The sequence below is a fragment of the Arvicanthis niloticus genome, chromosome 11 (genome assembly GCF_011762505.2).
Source record: "Arvicanthis niloticus isolate mArvNil1 chromosome 11, mArvNil1.pat.X, whole genome shotgun sequence".
Classification (NCBI taxonomy): Eukaryota; Metazoa; Chordata; class Mammalia; order Rodentia; family Muridae; genus Arvicanthis; species Arvicanthis niloticus.
The window spans coordinates 58,971,907-58,990,126 of record NC_047668.1 but is presented as its reverse complement, the minus strand read 5'-3'; the positions used below and the strand labels follow the sequence as shown (position 1 = coordinate 58,990,126).

At 42.6% G+C, this 18,220-nt stretch overlaps 1 protein-coding gene across 5 annotated transcripts in view; it reads left to right on the top strand.

The window, feature by feature from the left end:
• The window catches only part of Clip4 (CAP-Gly domain containing linker protein family member 4), an 85,492-nt gene that overhangs the window by 9,622 nt on the left and 57,650 nt on the right, over positions 1-18,220 (top strand). For 2 of the 5 annotated variants that reach the window (XM_076942248.1, XM_076942249.1), the window contains one exon: positions 10,397-10,544. In XM_076942248.1, coding sequence (XP_076798363.1) covers positions 10,412-10,544 — 133 coding nt within the window. In that variant the 5' untranslated portion in view covers positions 10,397-10,411. Of the gene's footprint in view, positions 1-1,183; positions 1,343-2,150; positions 2,171-2,586; positions 2,750-10,396; positions 10,545-18,220 lie in introns of those variants that run through there. The other 3 variants (XM_034514060.2, XM_034514061.2, XM_076942247.1) reach the window with 3 other exon arrangements.

The following is an 18,220-nucleotide window of genomic DNA, read 5'->3' as shown; positions in this document are numbered from 1 at the left end:
ATAAAACCTCTCCTCCTCTCTGAATGATACCCTGCCTAATGTGTGGAGAGAGGAAGAACAATGTCTGAATTTCTGAGTGATCCCTGCTCATCATTCAGGCATCTCTGGCCCTCCCTAATGGCTACAAGGGTATTTTTTGTAGGCAATGCCAAACATTGTCTTGAGAGACTTTCAGATCATACTTAGTGTAACTCTTCTGTTCCACTTAATTTGTGGTGAAGACAAATTTTATTACAGGTAGTATTCTGTTTAGTGGACAGTTGGTCATGCCTCTTCTCTCTGTGGTACTGACCACTGATGGATGCCATCCCCTCTTGGCATTTTGTTTCATTATGACATTCTGCTCAGCACCTGTGACGGATCATATCCCATGTGCCTAGCCACTCCAATGGCTACTTCTAGCTCCAAATTTTGGCCCCACATAGTTGTCCCTTTTTCTTGCTATTAATTGGCAAGACCTAGATGCAAAATTTGTGTGATGTGTGTGCGCCAGGGAATAGTACAACAATAAGGGCTTGTGTTCCTGATGGCTGAGGAGTAGTTTCAGGTTTTGGAGTAAAGGCAACTAAGTGAGTGGCAGACTCTCCCTGGTGACTTGTTGTCCTTGGAATTTGCCTGTGTACTGTGAATGTTGGGTGTAGCAGGAAGATCCAGTAGTCTGGCTGGTTCTAACAGAGATCTTCATTATAGCTTAAATCCACTCAGCTTGCCACACCCCATCACCTACTAATAATGGTATCTTGGCGGATACTTTAAAAAAAAAAAAAAAAAGCAATAAAAGTAAACTGCATAGCTCGGAAATGTTACCAGCAGCTCCTGTTACAACAGATCCATATGACTTTCCGGTGTTTCAATGGCAACAGGATTCATTTAAAAGCACTTAGAGCCAACTAAAGGCAAATGGCTTTCTCTTTTAGCCAGCTGAGGAGGTGGGTGGGTGAGGCAAGAATTGGGTGTGATAAAAACAGGGAAAGGGGGTGGAGTCCTCCAAGGGATAGATAAGCATCCGTGTTACATTACCACCCTCAAGAGTGCATGAAGACAGAGTCTGCAGGGAGAGAGAACCTGGCAGCTGCCCAGGGGTGTGGGATGGTGGAATTTAATACTGCATAAGCACCCTGAGTTTTAGTTGGCCCCGTGCCCCACCCAGTTCTCCATTGTAGTCTGACTGCCTCAATCAACTCTTTTGCTATCTTGGGTTGTGTTAGTAGAGGCTCAAGAGGTAGGCAGAGGTGGTCGGCTCTCCTCGGTACTCACCAGGTCACTGTTCCGTTCTGAGCATCACATTTAAGAGGTCTAAAGATAAGCCAGGATGTACCCCGAGGAATCCTTCAACAAGCTGGTGAGTAGGGTTGCAACCATGCCATACATGAGCAGCCTGGGAGACAGAGAATGCCCATCGTTCTATCTTGAACTGAACTTAGATGTTCTTTGAGTTCCCATGGCAGAAACAACCCTGGATTGTTGCCTCTCAAGGAAGGATGTTTTGCAAAAGGCTAGTCTAAGCTACCTTAAGAGTTAGCGAGTCCCTTCTTAGGAGTGTCCAACTAGAGGCACTTGGTGGGAGAACGTTGTGAGGACTCAAGCAATGAGAAAGTCTTTGTGTTTGTTTTCCTAGCCTCTAGAGGCAATAGTTCTAACTGGAAAAAGGCACTCTGGGGTGTAGTGTGCACTTACCTCTGGGCTGGCAGGGACACTGATGGACATCCATTCACACGTTCTCTCTGCAAGTTAGTTACCACACGATAGGGAAGAAACACCAACAGGGTAATAGTTTGTGAGGTCCCCCAGAGCATGGCTGTGGTGTGACACTCTTAACTCAAGTTTACAAACTTGTCGACCACATTTGGTCTCCATTAAAGATCAACGCCTTTCTGCAGCGTGGGAAAGAACTAGAATGCCAGTGCCCACATCTGTGAGGGGTCAGATTCACTTCTTTCTGGTTATGGGAAGACAAATGAGATTGGGAAGTAGAAGGTAAGCAAAGAGGGAGCAGACACTCAGGACCAGAAGTGTGGGCTGTGACTGTTCATTTCTTCCCTTGGCTGGCACACTTCCTTTTCAATTGCTCAGCTGGGTATTGAGAAGGGTTTTCACAGCAGGACCTGGAAACAGATAATTGACTGATGGATCTTACCCTAAGCCATGCATGGCCACACCGTTTAAAAAGGTAAGATGTGGTCTCTGCCTACCAGATGCTGTAGGTGGGAGCTCTTCCAGCCCAGAATACTATGAAGCAAGGGGTGGCCAAATAGGGCCAACCCAACTAAGACCTTGCAAGAGGAGGGAATGCCGGCTGCAGCCCCAAATCACTGTCCTGGCTAGCCACGGTTCCTTTTAGAGCATGGTTGTGCTGCGCTGGACAGATCCCCACTTGTGCACCGCACGGCAGGGGCCCCGGGAAAGGCCACCGGACACCGTGAGCTTGGGGACAGCAGGTGCAGCCGCCGCAGACCTTCCTCTTGTCGAGGGGGCACAGGGGCACAAGCGGGAGGCGAGCAAGCGCAGGCGCGTGCGCCGGGCCGAGGGCCGAGGCCTGCGCGCAGCCGGGGCGGCTGCACTGCGCGCGCGCCGACCCGCGTGGGGGCCCGGTTCCGGCGCGCGCGGCGTGGAAGGCGGCGAGTTGCTGTTGCCGTGCTGGAGGCTCCGCGGCGGCCACGGGACCCCTGCGGGAGGGCCGGAGCGCGTCCCTGCGCCTTGCCTCTGCGCCCCGCGTCCGCAGCCGGCGCTCCGCGGGGACCCGGAGCAGGCAGGTGGCGGGACCCTGGGGGCGGCGAGACCAGGAGGCCGGGAGGCCGGGCCCCAAGGCGGGTGGCGGTGCGGGCCGCACCGAGGTGCCCGGAGGCCTCCCAGGACCTGGCCAGGCGGGCGGGGAAGTGGGTGCTTGTGTCATTTGCTCTCTGGCTGAGATGGGTGCCCGGCTGAGGCCCGCGTTTCCCGGATGCCTGGAGTATTTCCCACGCGCGGGGCTGTGCACCCTGGTGGGTTTCCACACGCCGGCCTCTTCACGTTCTCACTCGCATCCCGTTCTGACTTTGATCATTAAGAAACGCGTGGCCACGCGTGTTCAAAACTGAACTGCCTTCGCCTCGCCTTGCTGCTCTGAGATTCCTTCATACTAATTCGCTTTGAGAAGTTGCAGGAGGGTGTGAGCTGGGTGAGACCTGTCCCGTGCGGAACCGCAAGGATTGGCTGAACCGGTTCTTAGCTATGTGTGTGAGGTGGTTCACTTCATCCAGAGGCCTTTGGGATTCCAAGTCGGCTCTGAGACAATGTTTTGAGGTGTATCAGAATGTTATTGTGGTGGCCTTGGAACTTGGTGCGGGCTCCAGGCTACACTGTGGGTACATTGTAGCACTAGCATAGGGTGATAACAGTGCGTTTGAAATCCTCCTTAAGTGTATTCCTCAGTGGAGACATTCATCAAATACTTGGTTGCAGTTGACTCTTGCTTTGACCTTGTCAGTGAGTCGGCTGCACAGTTTAAGTTGACTATGTGGCAGAAGAGCAGGTGGCGTAGGACGCAGAGACTGGAGGGAAAGCAGAGACTTGGAAATGGCCGGATTCCAGCTTTACGTTTTGCTGATGCGAAACCATCCTGGTTTCATTTAACATAAATATGATGCATTTTTTGGTAATGCTTTCGTTTGTTAGCGACTGTTTAGGTTCAAAGGCTGACTCTTGACATAACCAAATTGTTTATATCTCTTTTGCCGATTTAATACACAATGAACTGTTCCTTGGATTTATTTCCACTCTCCTATTTCTCAGATACAATCCCAACAGCTAGGGCTTTTTAAAAAAGCAATGATTATAGTGGTATCATTTTGCTTGTAACAGTCGAAGGTTTGAAGTATATATTTGTGAGCTGACAGAATCAACTTCACTGTCTCTCTGCTAAAACCCTTTAAGCATCTGGTTGCTTTTAGTCTGACTGTTCTCTTAATTATTTATAATTACGCTGCTGTAAGCTTGCTTGGCACAACAGGCTTTCTCATTTCAGGCATCTGTAAGTTGTTTGTTCTCTCAAGAGTGAGCTGGACTGTTTCCTCCAGGGCTGGTCAGGGAAATGTCCATAGGTGAAATGTCCTTCTGGTTAGCTACATGCAAACTGATTCTTTGAACATTCAGATAGAGCTAAAACAGGGCATATCACACAGTCCCAGGCATATAAAATAGATATACAAACATTTATTGACAATAAATCATATATCTATCTTGGAACAAAGGTATACATATGATTTTGCTATTTAAAGATGAAAACAAATTTGCATGCTGAAGAGTTGATTTGCTCATCGTTAATTTTTATATGTAAGTTGGACTAACATTTGCGACTACAGGATATGGAATATCTTCAATATTTTGTAGAATTGATCTATAGTGCTGACAGTGCTGTTTTATATGAATATTAATAGAAAATATTATAAAATACACAAATAAATGCATGTGTATTTAAAATCCCTCCAGAAGTCGTTGGAAAGTCTATTGTAATCCAAATCAGAATTAATTTATGAGTTTTAAAAAAAATTTACTTTTAGCCGGGCAGTGGTGGCATACGCCTTTAATCCCAGCACTTGGGAGGCAGAGGCAGGTGGATTTCTGTGTCTGAGGCCAGCCTGGTCTACAGAGTGAGTTCCAGGACAGCCAGAGCTATACACAGAGAAACCCTGTCTTAAAAGAAAATTACCTTTAATTTACATGCATGAGTGTTTTGCCTGTATGAGTGTATGTGCCTGGTGCTTGCAGAGTCTAGACAAGGGTGTTGGATCCCCTGGAACTGGAGTTGCCATGTGGGTGGTGGGAACCCAACCTGGTAGGCAGTGTGCCTAACTACTGAGCCTTCTCTTTAGTGTCAATGAATTTTCAATTTATCAAAAGTTGTTTATTTGTTTGTTTGTTTGTTTAATAGACAAGGTCTCACTGTGTAGCTCTGGCTGTCCTGGAACTTACCTTGTAGACCAGGCTAACTTTGAACACATTGAGATCTGCTTGCCTCTGTCTTCCAAGTGCTGGGACTAAAGGCCTGTGCCCAGCTAGTGATTTTGTCTTTTTTTTTTTTTTCCTTTTTTAAATTTAGAACACAAACAGCAATTAGTGAAATCAACATTGGAACAAAATCTAATTCTAAAATATGCTAATTTGATGCTTACATGCTGAGGAACAACAATGGGAACTTATTAAAAGTCTTTGTTTTCTGTAATTAAAGCATTACATTTCTGTAAGAGCAGAATACTTTGTAGAAACACTACAACCCATGACACACACCTGGTCTTGCATCTGGGTGGAGCTAATTCAGGCTGTGTCAGATTGGCACTGAATGGCACGTCCTCATGTGTAGTGAACACTGTGTGTTCAGAATCAAGGCTGCAGGGAGGTCACACAGTAACACTGTAAGCACTGTCTGAAACACCTCAGATACAGTATGTATTTGAGTTTGCGTTATTTTTAGGTGACTGTGCATTTGGAAACCTGAATTATTTCAGATTGCCATTTTTGTGTGTGTGTGACACTCCATATTTGTTTGTGACACCCCCTTCTCCAGCCCACAGTTTTAAGAAACTCTGAGCTAGACCAACTGAAAATTTAAAAGCTACATGTAGCTAGCCATATATCCTAGGTGGTCATCCAGCCCCTAATTATTAGGGCCCAGAAATCCTACACCGTCTTATCTCATTGTCTGCATTGCACACAGCTCTTGTCAGTCAGAATACTAATTGTACAGTATTTGGGTACAATTTTTTCTTTCTGGTAGCAACCTAGCCCTGGGCTAGTATCTGCAGGAGGGCAAATGCGGAACTCTTATCTTTGGAATGCACAGTTTAGGACTTAATGAGAAACAATGTTTATTGGATTCTCGATGGAACGCCTTGAGGGCAGGTGTCTGATATTCCTGTAGGACTCAAGACTGCTTTTCTAGTAATCTGTTTGTAGCAAATAAAAAGGTCTCTAGGTCCATGCTTTTGCATGCTTGTTTGCTTAGGTTTGTTTTAAAATCTCATGAAGATAAAGGCTCACATAGTTGCAACATATATGTGGTGAGTGAACAGATGTTTTGCAGGTAGCAAATAGAAGGATCATTGAAGTCGTGTTTGTAAAATATAAATACTTAGTCATATTTTGGAATTTCATGAAAATCAACAGCACGATCCACTGCTATGGAAAGCTGGATGAAATGACTGTGATTCTTATAAATGTGGACACAGCTTGGGTCTCCTTGTTAGTCAAGAAATTCCGGTATGCAGCTCTTGAGTCATATCTCAAGCACATTTGAGGGAAAGGCTGGGGTGTAGCTCAGTGGTTAGAGCACTTGCCTGCTATATGTGAGGCTTTGGGGTCAATCTCCAGCATCAGAGAAATAAATGACTTCTTTGCTTCAGCTGGTTCTCTTTGGAGGCCCTACACCCCCACACCTCTCTGCAGAAGTTGGTTGTCATTTCTCATTGTCAAAGCAGGATCAGGAAAAGCATGAGTTGTTGGAGACACGACCGTAAGCTTTTACTCAGAAGTGGTTTGAGTTAGTGGAATAAGAGGATTCCCATGCACCTGAAAGTTTGGAGAATTTAGTTCCCAACTAAACTAGTAGAAGAAACTAGTAGAAGTGGTCGTACCCAGTTAATCAGGGATGGTTTCTCTCAAAGCAGCTCTCACCAGTTAGCCTTAAGAGACTTTGGAAAAAATACCTACTCAACTTGGGTCAGTGTATCTCTAAACTTGATCAAGGCTCCAGGTGCCGTAGCCCTTTAGACCTAGACTTTGCTTCTGGGAACCTTCTCGGAGTACGTGAAAGCTTGTGTAGTGTGTAGTTTGTGGTGAAATGAAAGAGGTTTTCGTTTTTCCTTCCAATAAGGTAAAGATATGGGACTAGGAAGAATTCCAGGAAGATGCAAAAATACAAGGAATGTTCCTCAAGCAGGTTACATATCATAGCTTCTCTGACCTTGACGTGTCATGAAGTGGATTCCGTGTCTTATGTGAATTGTCTCTCTACTTTGGATCTGGAATTTCAAGGTTTATTAGTTGTGTACAAGATGCTAGTTTTGTTCTTGGGGTAGCTGACAGTTGTATAAGATGTAGCTCTGTTATTACGCGTGTGCATGTCCACACATGCATGTCCAGGCCAGAGGTTGATGTCAGCTGTCTTCCTCCATACTTTTCTATTATATTACCAAGGCAACTCACCGAGGGGTTTCCTTGCTGAACCCTGTCTGAGATTTTGATTTGTCTGGTCTAGGAAACCCAGCCTGGGTTAGAGAATTTGTGTTTTTACCTCCCGAGTGTTCTTATTAAGGGGGGCTCACTGTGTCCACCCTGCTTTAATGTGGGTTATGAGGGTTGTGTGTGTGTGAGTAGTATCAGAACTCTCTTGACACTTGCTCAGGTTTACCTCCTGCGCCCTTTCCCAGGTCCCAGAGGAAGTTTTCTAATATTTAAGGGTCTTGACAATCTGCAAGAAATGAAAGGTACTCTTGGGATCACAGTGAGCAATTTTGTTTCATCACTTTGCTGACAAATTAAGCATGTAGAAAACATGTCTGAGTCCCAGAAGTGTGGTTACAGTGAAGTAGTGTTCCCCAAATACTACTGGAGGCATGCTTGTCTCTTGATGTGCCAGTTCCCTGGTGCTTATGGAATCAAATGGTTTTATTTATTTGCTTTGTCAGTTGAGAGAGTAACTATCTCTTCTTCAAAAAACTCTCAAACTAAAAACAAAATAAAACAAAAACCAACCAACCAACCAAAACTGCCAACCCACCAATAAACCAAACAAAAAACCCAACCAACCTACTAAACAGCCAACCAATCAACCAACCAAGTAACCAACCATCCAACTAAACAAACAACCAAACAACCAGACAAAACAAAACAAAACAAAACAAAACAAAACAAAAAACAACAACAACAACAAAAAAAACCAAACCAACCAACCAACCAACCAACCAAAAAATTAGCCAACCAACCAACCACACAAACAAACAAAAAATCAGGCAGGCAACCAACCAACCACACAAACAAACAGAAAATCAGGCAGGCAACCAACCAACCAACCAACCAACCAACCAACCAACCAACCAACCAAAAAACCACTGTAAACCCCAAACAGAAGTAGCCTTACATCTGCCCACTCTTCCAGCTACACACTCTACAGCAGACCATTTTTGTTGTTGTTGTTGTTTGTTTGTTTCTTCTGAGGCTCAGCTCAGGATATGCTTTGATTCTTTGAAGCTCCCATGGCAGAGCTTCCTGGTGCTCACTGATGGGAATACATCTTCTTCCATTTCAAAACCTGTGCTCATCAATGGTATTTCTTTTTATAAATATAAACTCCCAACACCTATGGCCCATCAGTCACTTGTTTTTGTAATCTCTGAAGCATCTGGAACAGGGCCTTTTGTATGGTAACCATAATGGAGATTTATTAAGTTTTGTTTTTTGGCTCTAAAGAGAGTGTCCTACTTACTGTGGAGAATATTTACCCAGATTTATTTCCAGGCAAACAGGTCTGCAAGTAGAAACCCATAGACGGGGGTAGTGTGATACACAGAAGAGGCTGTCTTAGTGGAATCTTCCTGTTGGGCCTTGTAATGAAGATCAGCACTGCCGTTTAACTCTAATCTTTTGTTGTTCTGTTTATGTGGCAAGGTTAATGTCAAAAGATTCCAAGTACTGAGTAGCAAGTAATTTCAGTGCTAGCTTTCCCTCCCCGCGCCCTCCCAAACTTGGTATTCCTTTAATATAGTAAGAACCAGGCTAGTTTGTTTAATGCATAACATCCTGTGCAAATAAATGCATAGTCTTTAAGCCATAAGAAAGTGAACTGTTCCTGCTGGCTCCTGCTCCCAGAGGAACAATGGTCTGAGTTAAGTGGGAAGGAAACCAGTTAGTTCTAAGTGACTGTTTCCTGGGAGCTGAGTGGGCTGGTAAAGGTGATCCAGTTAGTTAAGATGGGGTCTTAGTTAGGGTTTCTGTTGCTGTGATAAAACATCATGATCAAAAACAACTTGGCAAAGAAAGGATTATTTCATCTTGTAGTTTGTAAGCCCATCATTCACGGAAGTCAGGCAGGAACCTGGAGGCAGGAGCTGATGTAGAAGTGTGGAAGGGTGCTGCTTACTGGCTTGCTCTTTATGGCTTGCTCAGCCTGCTTTCTTATGGAACCCAGGATCATCAGCCTAGGGATGGCGCTGCCCACCATGAGCTGGGCCCGCCCACCATGAGCTGGGCCCGCCCACCATGAGCTGGGCCCGCCCACCATGAGCTGGGCCCGCCCACCATGAGCTGGGCCCGCCCACCATGAGCTGGGCCCGCCCACCATGAGCTGGGCCCGCCCACCATGAGCTGGGCCCGCCCACCATGAGCTGGGCCCGCCCACCATGAGCTGGGCCCGCCCACCATGAGCTGGGCCCACCCACCATTCATCAATCAAGAAAATACAACACAGGCTTTCCCATGGGCTGGTCTAGTAGAGGCATTTTTTTTTTTCAATTGAATGTCCTTCCTATTCAAAAAAGACTATTTTTTGTTCGAGTTGACTTAAAACTAGCCAGCATATGTTCATTATGCAAATGTTAGAAAGCACATGCAAAATCATACTATGGTATGTTCCCTACTAGATTAAGCTACTAGTTAACTTTTTTTTATTGTATTGAATATAATCTAAAATCATTTGGTCTTATTTATATCTAAAAGTAAACATGATTCATAATATTTCAGAACAGAATAAAAAGCTAAGCTTTTAGCTCTATAGTTGAGCTTCACTTTGCATTTTCTCTGCTTTCTATGTTATTTCTGAGATATAGGCTGGGTATAAAACAGGTCTAATTTAGAACAAATGGAGAAGGCTATTCTGAGTTGATACCTTTTAAGGTCACAGACTTCTTCCTGTCAAAGATGAAGTAAAGAGACCCCAAGTGGAATGGTCTTAGTCATTTCTTACATTTGTAAAAGTGAAATGATTAATTTTCAATAATTTTTTCTGGGATATCATAAAATAATAGCAATATGCCAACTAGAGGCATGGAATCCAATGGCAGATGGTGGGACCTATGTTGCGTTAAGGGAGTTAACTAAGGTCAGGCTATGGGGTCACTGTGCCCTTCTTTAATTCTGCCCATTTGGATTAGCTCAGCCTTGTAACAAGGTTTTCATCTCTTAGCATGAAGTTAATTGAAAAAAACTATTATAATTTATGTTTCCCTAGCTTTGCATTGTGACAGTACATGGGCTGCTGATGGTACAGGGGTGTGGGAAGTGATACATAGTTTTTAAATAACTTTGCCCAGACATTGAAATGTCAGGTTATAGGAATCTGTCAGGATTTTTGTGACTGAAGGCAGTCATCTAAGTTGCACACTAGTGAAGTAGAAATGCATTCTGATTTTCACTTTCTTCATTAAAGGTGGTTTTCTAGAAGATGACCATAGAGGACCTCCCGGATATTCCATTGGAAGGAAGCTCTCTGATTGGAAGATACCCATTCTTATTCACAGGCTCTGACACATCTGTTATCTTCTCTATTTCTGCAGCACCAATGCCTTCAGACTGCGGTATGTCCTGGGTCTGTCTGTTGTCTGTGACCTGGTCACAGACTCCTGTCTCAGCCTGTGTATGCTCACATACTATTTTAAAACCATATGCTGTGATTTTTAAAATAAGGTTTTCAGACTTTTCCTTTTTCAAAACCACAGTTGGTTATCAAAGTTTCTGTGTCTTGAGCTCAGTGCTTTATTTCTGCTGTCAGCATCTTTATTATGTAAAAAGGTTGATTTTAAGCATTGTTATGGGTTTGGAGGATTTTATTTTTAGGATGTAATGGTGCTTAAACATGTAGCATTCTGCTACGGATGTATTAGTTTCCGTGAAACAAACTGACTTGCAGAAGCACTGTTGTGCTTAGGGTGGGATCGAATGGAATCTCCACAGAGGCCGGAATGAGATCAGCTTCTGTTGAAATCGGTCCATTTAGGTTTTCTCTGTAAAACAGAAGCTTGGAAGGGGTCTACTTTTTGTCCGTTTTGATTTATTCTCTTCAAGAATATATTTCATAAGGTAGTTGATAAATGAATAAAAATAACTTTAGTAGGTAAATGGATAGAACTGTTACATTTCCAATGTGGTTAGAGATTTTAGGTCAAATCAATCACCATTTCATAGTGTCTGAAGGCAGGGATAATTCAGGTTTTGAATATTATTATATTAGTAGATTAAAATTCCTACACTGAGAATTTGTCTTAAAAAACCCTCATCCATTTTAATGCCTCCTCATTACAATCCATATTCGGATTCTACAGGTGTTAACCCATTCCATCCAAGGACTTTATGTTCCTAGATCCTAGATTCTCTGTAGTGTTTCCTAGTGTTGACTACATTCATTGCAGTTCTAGCAAATGAGTTCTGTGGGAGAATCCCTGAGCAGGACATGGGCCCTTCTTATGACACTTGCTCTACTTGAGTTAGAGTCATCTTTAATTAGACCACCAGGTCTCAGCATGGAATAGCAGGTATATTTTATTCAGCTTACCTAATAAAGGGCAAGGCAGTCATTTGATGTTAGTTGCTTAATGCTTGTTGAATGTGTCCATTGGAAAATGATAATGAGCATTGATCCCTTTGCCTAACTGAAGCGAACACTGCATCTCTTCTAAGGATGGTAGATGCTTGGTATCTGTAGGCTTCCCCTTATAGAAATTGCATTTGTGAGATCTCTGACATGACAGTCAGCCTCTTGCAGATTCTCAGTTACAGGTGTATGAGTCACTTTTCTATTGCTGTGATGAAAAACAAAAAATAAAACCAACTAAGGCAACTTATAGAAGGAAGGGTTTATTTGGGGACTGTGATTCCAAGGAATCATGGGAGATGAAACAAGTGTTCATCACCGTTCTAGTGGGGAAGCAGGGCAGCAAGCACCAGGCATGGCAGCAGGAACAGCTGAGAGCTCACATCGTGCCCCACAAACAGGAGCAGAGAGTGCTAACTTGAAGTGGTGGGAGTCTTTCAAGCCTCAAAGCCCCCTCTGCAGTGACATATCCCCCCCCCAGGCCACTTCTAATCATTCCTAAATAGCCACCAACTGAGGAACAGGTATCCAAATGCCTGAGACTTCTGGGTGACATCTCATTAAAAACACCACAGTGAGAAGCCAGTGAAATAATCTATTTTATTGTTAAGAAGCTTCAGTTATGAAATGGTTCTTGTCTGTGGACTCAAAACTGTCTCCCTGGACTCTGGCTTGGTGGTACTTGTCTGATATGTGTAACTCATACTACTTAGAGCCTTTAGAGATTATGAGGTAATTTGAACATTTTTCTTAGTTTTACTTTCTTTGACCATATCTTTCTAGTCTCCCTACCTGTTTCTGGTGGTCAGAATTTCTAGACTCTTCAATCTAGATGTTTTCTTACTAAGCTGTACCAATATCCCCCTTAAAAAGTAGTGTACTGAAGCACTGTTACATGCTGGGCATGGTGGCAAATGTCTCTAATCCCAGCGCTTGGGAGGCAGAAGCAGCCGAAGTTTCAGTCCAGCATTGTCTACATAGTGACTTCCAGAACAGCCAGGGCTATAGAGAGAGACCCTATCTTAAAATAAAAGCAAAAGAAGCAAAGAAGAGGAGGAGTCCCATCCCAGATGCTAGTCAAACACTTACTAAGTACAATCCATTGCTATTATTTAAAATGAGCTATCTACTTTCTTGTCATTTTAAGTATTTTTTGAAAAATTAAAAATTATTTATTTTATACGTGTGCATGTTTTGTCTGCATATTGTGTTGGTGCCTAGTACCCTCGGAAGCCAGAAGAGGGCGTTGGATCCCTGGGATTGAAGTTACAGTTGTGAGCTGCCATGATGGTGCTAGGAATTGAACCCAGATCTTCTGGAAGAACAGCCAGTGCTCTTTCTCATTGAGCCATTTCTCCAACCCATTTGACTATTTTTAATTACTGAAGCATTGTTACATGCTTTCCCCGCCCTCAGGGCTGATGGTCCTCACTCAAGACTTGTTGCTTTTTTCTCCTACATTTACTTTCCAGACCTTTGCTACTGTCTATCTCTTAGGCTGGTAGCATGGTATCCCGGAGCTCATTAGAAAGGTAGTCTGGGGCTCAGTGGAGAGTTACTAGGTTAGAATCTACATTGTAACAAGATCCCAAGGAGCTTGTCTCCATTAGTGTTGGAACAGCTCTGATACAGAACAAGAACAGAACTGTCTCTGTCCTTCACTAGTAAATCCAAGTGAAGGTTTGATTAGAACTGAAATTACTTAAAAGCTCTGTAGAGAATTGACAGCTTTAAGTTATTTTTCTTAAAATCCTACAGTGTGATGTTTCTTATCTGCTCAAGTCCCTGCACTTTTAAATTTTCTCTAAATAAGACTCATGTATTTATTGGCATGCCTGTTATTTTTATGGACTTTTGGTATGGGATATTTTTCTCATTATATTTCCCTTATGTAGGAGTTTTTTTTTTCCTGGAGAAAATATCCATTTGACTATGCATTTATATCAATACATAGCCACCATTGGTCTGGTGAACTGACATAGTTATTGTTTGATTTAGCTTAAAAAAAAAAAACCTTAAAAGAGATGGAGTTCAAAGTTTTTTCTATTTAGCCTCTGCACTGTTCCTCTCAGAGGAATGGCTGTCTTACATTTAGTGTGAATGATTAGATCACTAATTATATTTTGTTACCTATTTGAAGACCTGCAAACAACAGGTAGTGACATTTTGTATATTTACAGTCTTATGTAAATGTGTGTATAATTCTGTAACTTAATTGATTCACTACTACACATTTGAGATCTGTTCTTAGTAATATACGACTTAGATCTTAATGCATTTATTTAGTTTCTAATAAATATATTTCACTGATTCCTCTAAAGAGATGTTTCATTTTATTATTCTCTCCTAGTACCATCACTGCTAGACTAGGCATCTGGTTAAAAAAATATTTAAAATTAAAATGTAATTATACCATTTTACCTTTACCAATCCCTCCCAGCACCCCTCCACCTCTCAAATTCATGGCCTCTTTTTCTTTAATTGTTATTGTTACACACACACACATACACATACACATACACACACACACACACACACACACACACACACACACACACACAAATACAACCTGCTGTGTCTATTTAGTGTTGTTCATATGCATATGATTTCAGGCCTGACCACTAGCATTAGATTACCAATCAGGAAGTTCATCCCTGGGGAATTGTAATTCTCCTCTCAGAAAAGAATGAGCATTCTTGTAGGGCATGCAGAAGAGGCTCTCCAGGCATATACTCATATATTTAGGAATTTCTCCATTAGAAATGTTCAATGCTGGGGCTGGAGAGATGGCTCAGTGGTTAAGAGCACTGACTGCTCTTCCAGAGGTCTTGAGTTCAATTCCCAGTATACACATGGTGGCTCACAACCATCTGTAATGGGATTTGATGCCCTCTTCTGGTGTGTCTGAAGAGAGCTACAGTGTACTCACATACATAAAATAAATAAATAAATCTTAAGAAAAAGAAAAAGCAATGTCTGGTGCCTTTGAAAGTGACTAGTGGATGGGTGAGTGAATTGAACCAGAGAAACAAAACCCATTAACTGCTTGGTAAGAAACCGTTGGGTAAAAATTAAATCCATTGGTAAGAAACACACCCGAGTTTATGAATAAGAGCCAGTGCAACCTATGGACTGACTTCTTTTCCCAGATTCCTCTCTGTTGTCTTGATGGTGCCACCTCTGAGGCATTTTCTTAGTCTTTTCTTCTCCTTCTTCCCCTTTCCCTGGAGGGTTTATGGTCTGGTTATTCCCAGAAATGCATCAGAAAACCCAGCTCTGCGCTTATGCTTAAACAGGACATCCCAGCCAGAGCTCTTACAATACGTAGAGAGAGCCAGGTTTTTTTCAGGCTGGCTGGTAATATAGAGTCTCAGAGCAGACTTTTAAATTTATTCCAGGCCAAGACATCAAGCTGAAGCCTCACACACTGTAACCCATTAGAAGGAAACAGGTTCTCCTGAGCTCAGTGCCGTGGAAGTGAAGGGTGTACACTGAGACCTTGTGAATTCTGGATTCAGCCAGATGGGGATGAGTTCAGAGAGAAAAAATGCTGCTGTTTTTGTTTATAAAGTCTTACTTTTCCAAACTGCTGTTAAGTTTCAGGTCTTAAGAGCAAAGGGGGCACTTTAAATGTGAACAACAGAACACTGAAGTACCAGCAATATTCCCAGCAAGGTCATGAGCGTAGGGACCCAGTCAGTTCTTTGAGTCTTGCTCTGCTGAGCTTGGTCCCATTGCCTCATGATCACTTAGCTCTCCAGAGGACTCTGGAGGGTGTCGCCCAGCCCAGTGCTGTGATCTTTAAGTTACCAGAAACCTGTAATTTACAGGCTTTCCATAAATCCTCTCGCAGTTGTATAGTACATGCTTATAAAAACTTTCAGAAAGACATTGGAATAAAAGAAAAACTATAGGTGATTCAGGAGTTAAGGCCATGGTTAAAGGTTCAGTGGGAGTTCAGTGTAATGTGATTAACGTAGAAAAGTGGTTATTGCTGTAACGTTTCAGATAGCTTGGATTGTAGCTGTTACCTATAATATGTATAGTTATAAGTCATAACAGCACCTACCAGATTTCTAAGAATTTCACACAGTTCCTGGACAAATCACTGATATTTATCATCTGTCAATCATGTCTATAATGTAGCAGGTGAAGTGTCACATGTTATAGATAGTTAAGCAGCACTTGTTATTTGTCGGTATTTAAGCCATTCAGTTGAATACACTGTATCAGCCTCTGATTGGTTTTACTTTTGCTTGATAATTCTTCCCATGCAAGTGAGTCTAATTAGTTCAACATCTTCCAGGCTTCTCTAGTGTGTGTATACATGTATTGTATATACATATATTTCCATGTATACATGTAAATATACACATTTCCATATATGTATACATACATATATGGAAAGGGAACAAAATCATTTTCATTTGTGTTCCTCTGTAAAACCTCAAAGTTAATGTGAAGAATGACTTTAGAATTTGAGTTTTGAGAAGTTTGTTAAAAAAAAAAGCCAAGACATTGAATAGGGTCACAGTTTTACAGTTTCCCATTAAACCAAAGGGACAGGCATTTCAAAGACAAATAGACAAGCCATATAGTTTCAAAGAAGATGAGAAAAACTCCTAGATTCTTTTAATTAAAAAGCCAAAGCATGCAAAGACAGCAAAAGGCACAGAAAATTACCCTGACAGCTCAGAACCTGCATTTCCTAGGAGGATTCCCTGAAAATTAAAGACCCTCCACAGTGCCACCAGGAGCAGACCAGAGATCAGTGACAGATCAGCTCCAGCCCGGCCCTGTGCTCACGTTAGGTTCTCTTCCTTTCCAGCCTTCTGAAGCCATTTGGGCCTGTCCTTTTCTGTAGTAAATATCACAGTCTCCGCACTTGCTACCTCATCTTCGCTGTTGCACTTGCATCCTTTAGGTTGTTGGATGCACCATCTCATAGTTTCTAGACATATTTCCTCAACATACAGTTTTTCAGTGTGGGACAAGACATAGTTACTAAATCTAGGTAATTGTTCATTCCTCTGAGATGGATAAATGTAGGTTTAGCAATTGATTTTCATTTTATCATATAGACTTATATCAACTTAATAGACTTAAATAATATTAGATAACCCTAAGAACTGTTACGAGACTTTACATAGCTAACCATCTTCCTTTTTTATTCAGGGCTCTTTTGAATGTAGACATCGTAAGGTCAGTAGTGACTCCTGTTTTTATAAGTGAGCATTGTCAGTATGAAGTCCAGGTAGAAAGCAGGGTGAATGCTGCATATGTTTCTTGCTGACAACTCTGAAGCCATATCACTTTTTTTTTTTTTTTAAAGTAAATGAAAAGTATTTTCAGGGAAGGAACTCAAAACAGGGCAGGAACCTGGAGGCAGGAGCTGATGCAGAGACCATGGAAAAGTACTGCTTACTGGCTTGCTCACCATGCTTTCTTATAGAACCCAGGACCACCAGCCCAGGGATGGCACCACCCATGATGGACTGGGCCCTTCCCATCAGTCACTAATTAAGAAAATGCCCATCAGGCATGCTGATGGTAGCCCAGATCTCCTGGAAGCATTTTCTCAACCGAGTTTCCCGTCTCTCAAATGACTCTACTCTGTTAAATTTTCATAACGCTAGCCAGCACTAGTTAATAGAGGAAGCTGGGTGGGCAGTGCGCATGCCTACCAGATGCCGAGGTTTCCCGCTCAGCCACGGCTTCTACCTATGACTTCATTCACATGCTCTGATAATCTTTTAGAGATGTTATTCTGAGTTCTTTAGGTTTTAGAAACTAGTCACACAAATCAAAGGCTGCATGCCATGGTCTCTGAGAGGCTTGGGAGCCTTTGTTTTCAAGTGCAGCCTTGTGGTTGGCATCTCACTTCAGTTACAGGCTTCTCAGAGTTGTCACTGTAATGCCAGCATTTACCTGTTTTTTCCAAAAAACAAAACAAAACAAACCCGACAAACAAACAAACAAACAAAAACAAAACAAACTGGTTTATTGATCAGTACCTGATTTTGGACCAAATGGAACCAACTCATCCCTGCTTTAGAATTTTTAAAAGAACTTTTGGATTCTTTTTTCTTTTTGAGACAGGCTGGCTTTAAACTTACTATGTTGATGATATAACCAAGGCTGGCCACAAACTTAACATTTATTTTGTAGCCAAGGCTGGCCTCAAACTCCTATGTTTATTATATAGCAAAGGCTGGCCTCAAACTTATTTTTATTATGTAGCCAACGCTGGCCTCAAACTTACTATGATTCTTCTGGTAGCCAAGGCTTCCCTTGAACAGGAGTTCTCTTACCTCTGCATCCCAGAGGCTGGGATTACAGACATGCAGCAACTACTCTTGGCATCTCTAAGGGGTCTTAACTATGAGGGGTCTCATTTTTCAGCAACTTCACTGAAACACAGGGAGTCCCATGCTTGCTTTCTTCCCTGTTTAAATAGAACAGTATGGCCTACTAGGAAAGGGCTTGCACAGAATCAGAAAGCTGATACTATCTTCGTTGATGGCTGCTGTTGTTTCATAGATGCCTTCAGTTGTAGCTGCCTGCAGATACAGGTAACTGGGTTCACCTGAAAGGAAGGCTGGGAATGAAAGGGGAACGGAGGGTCAGAGAAAACATGGGGCCAAGACAACGTATTCTGATCAA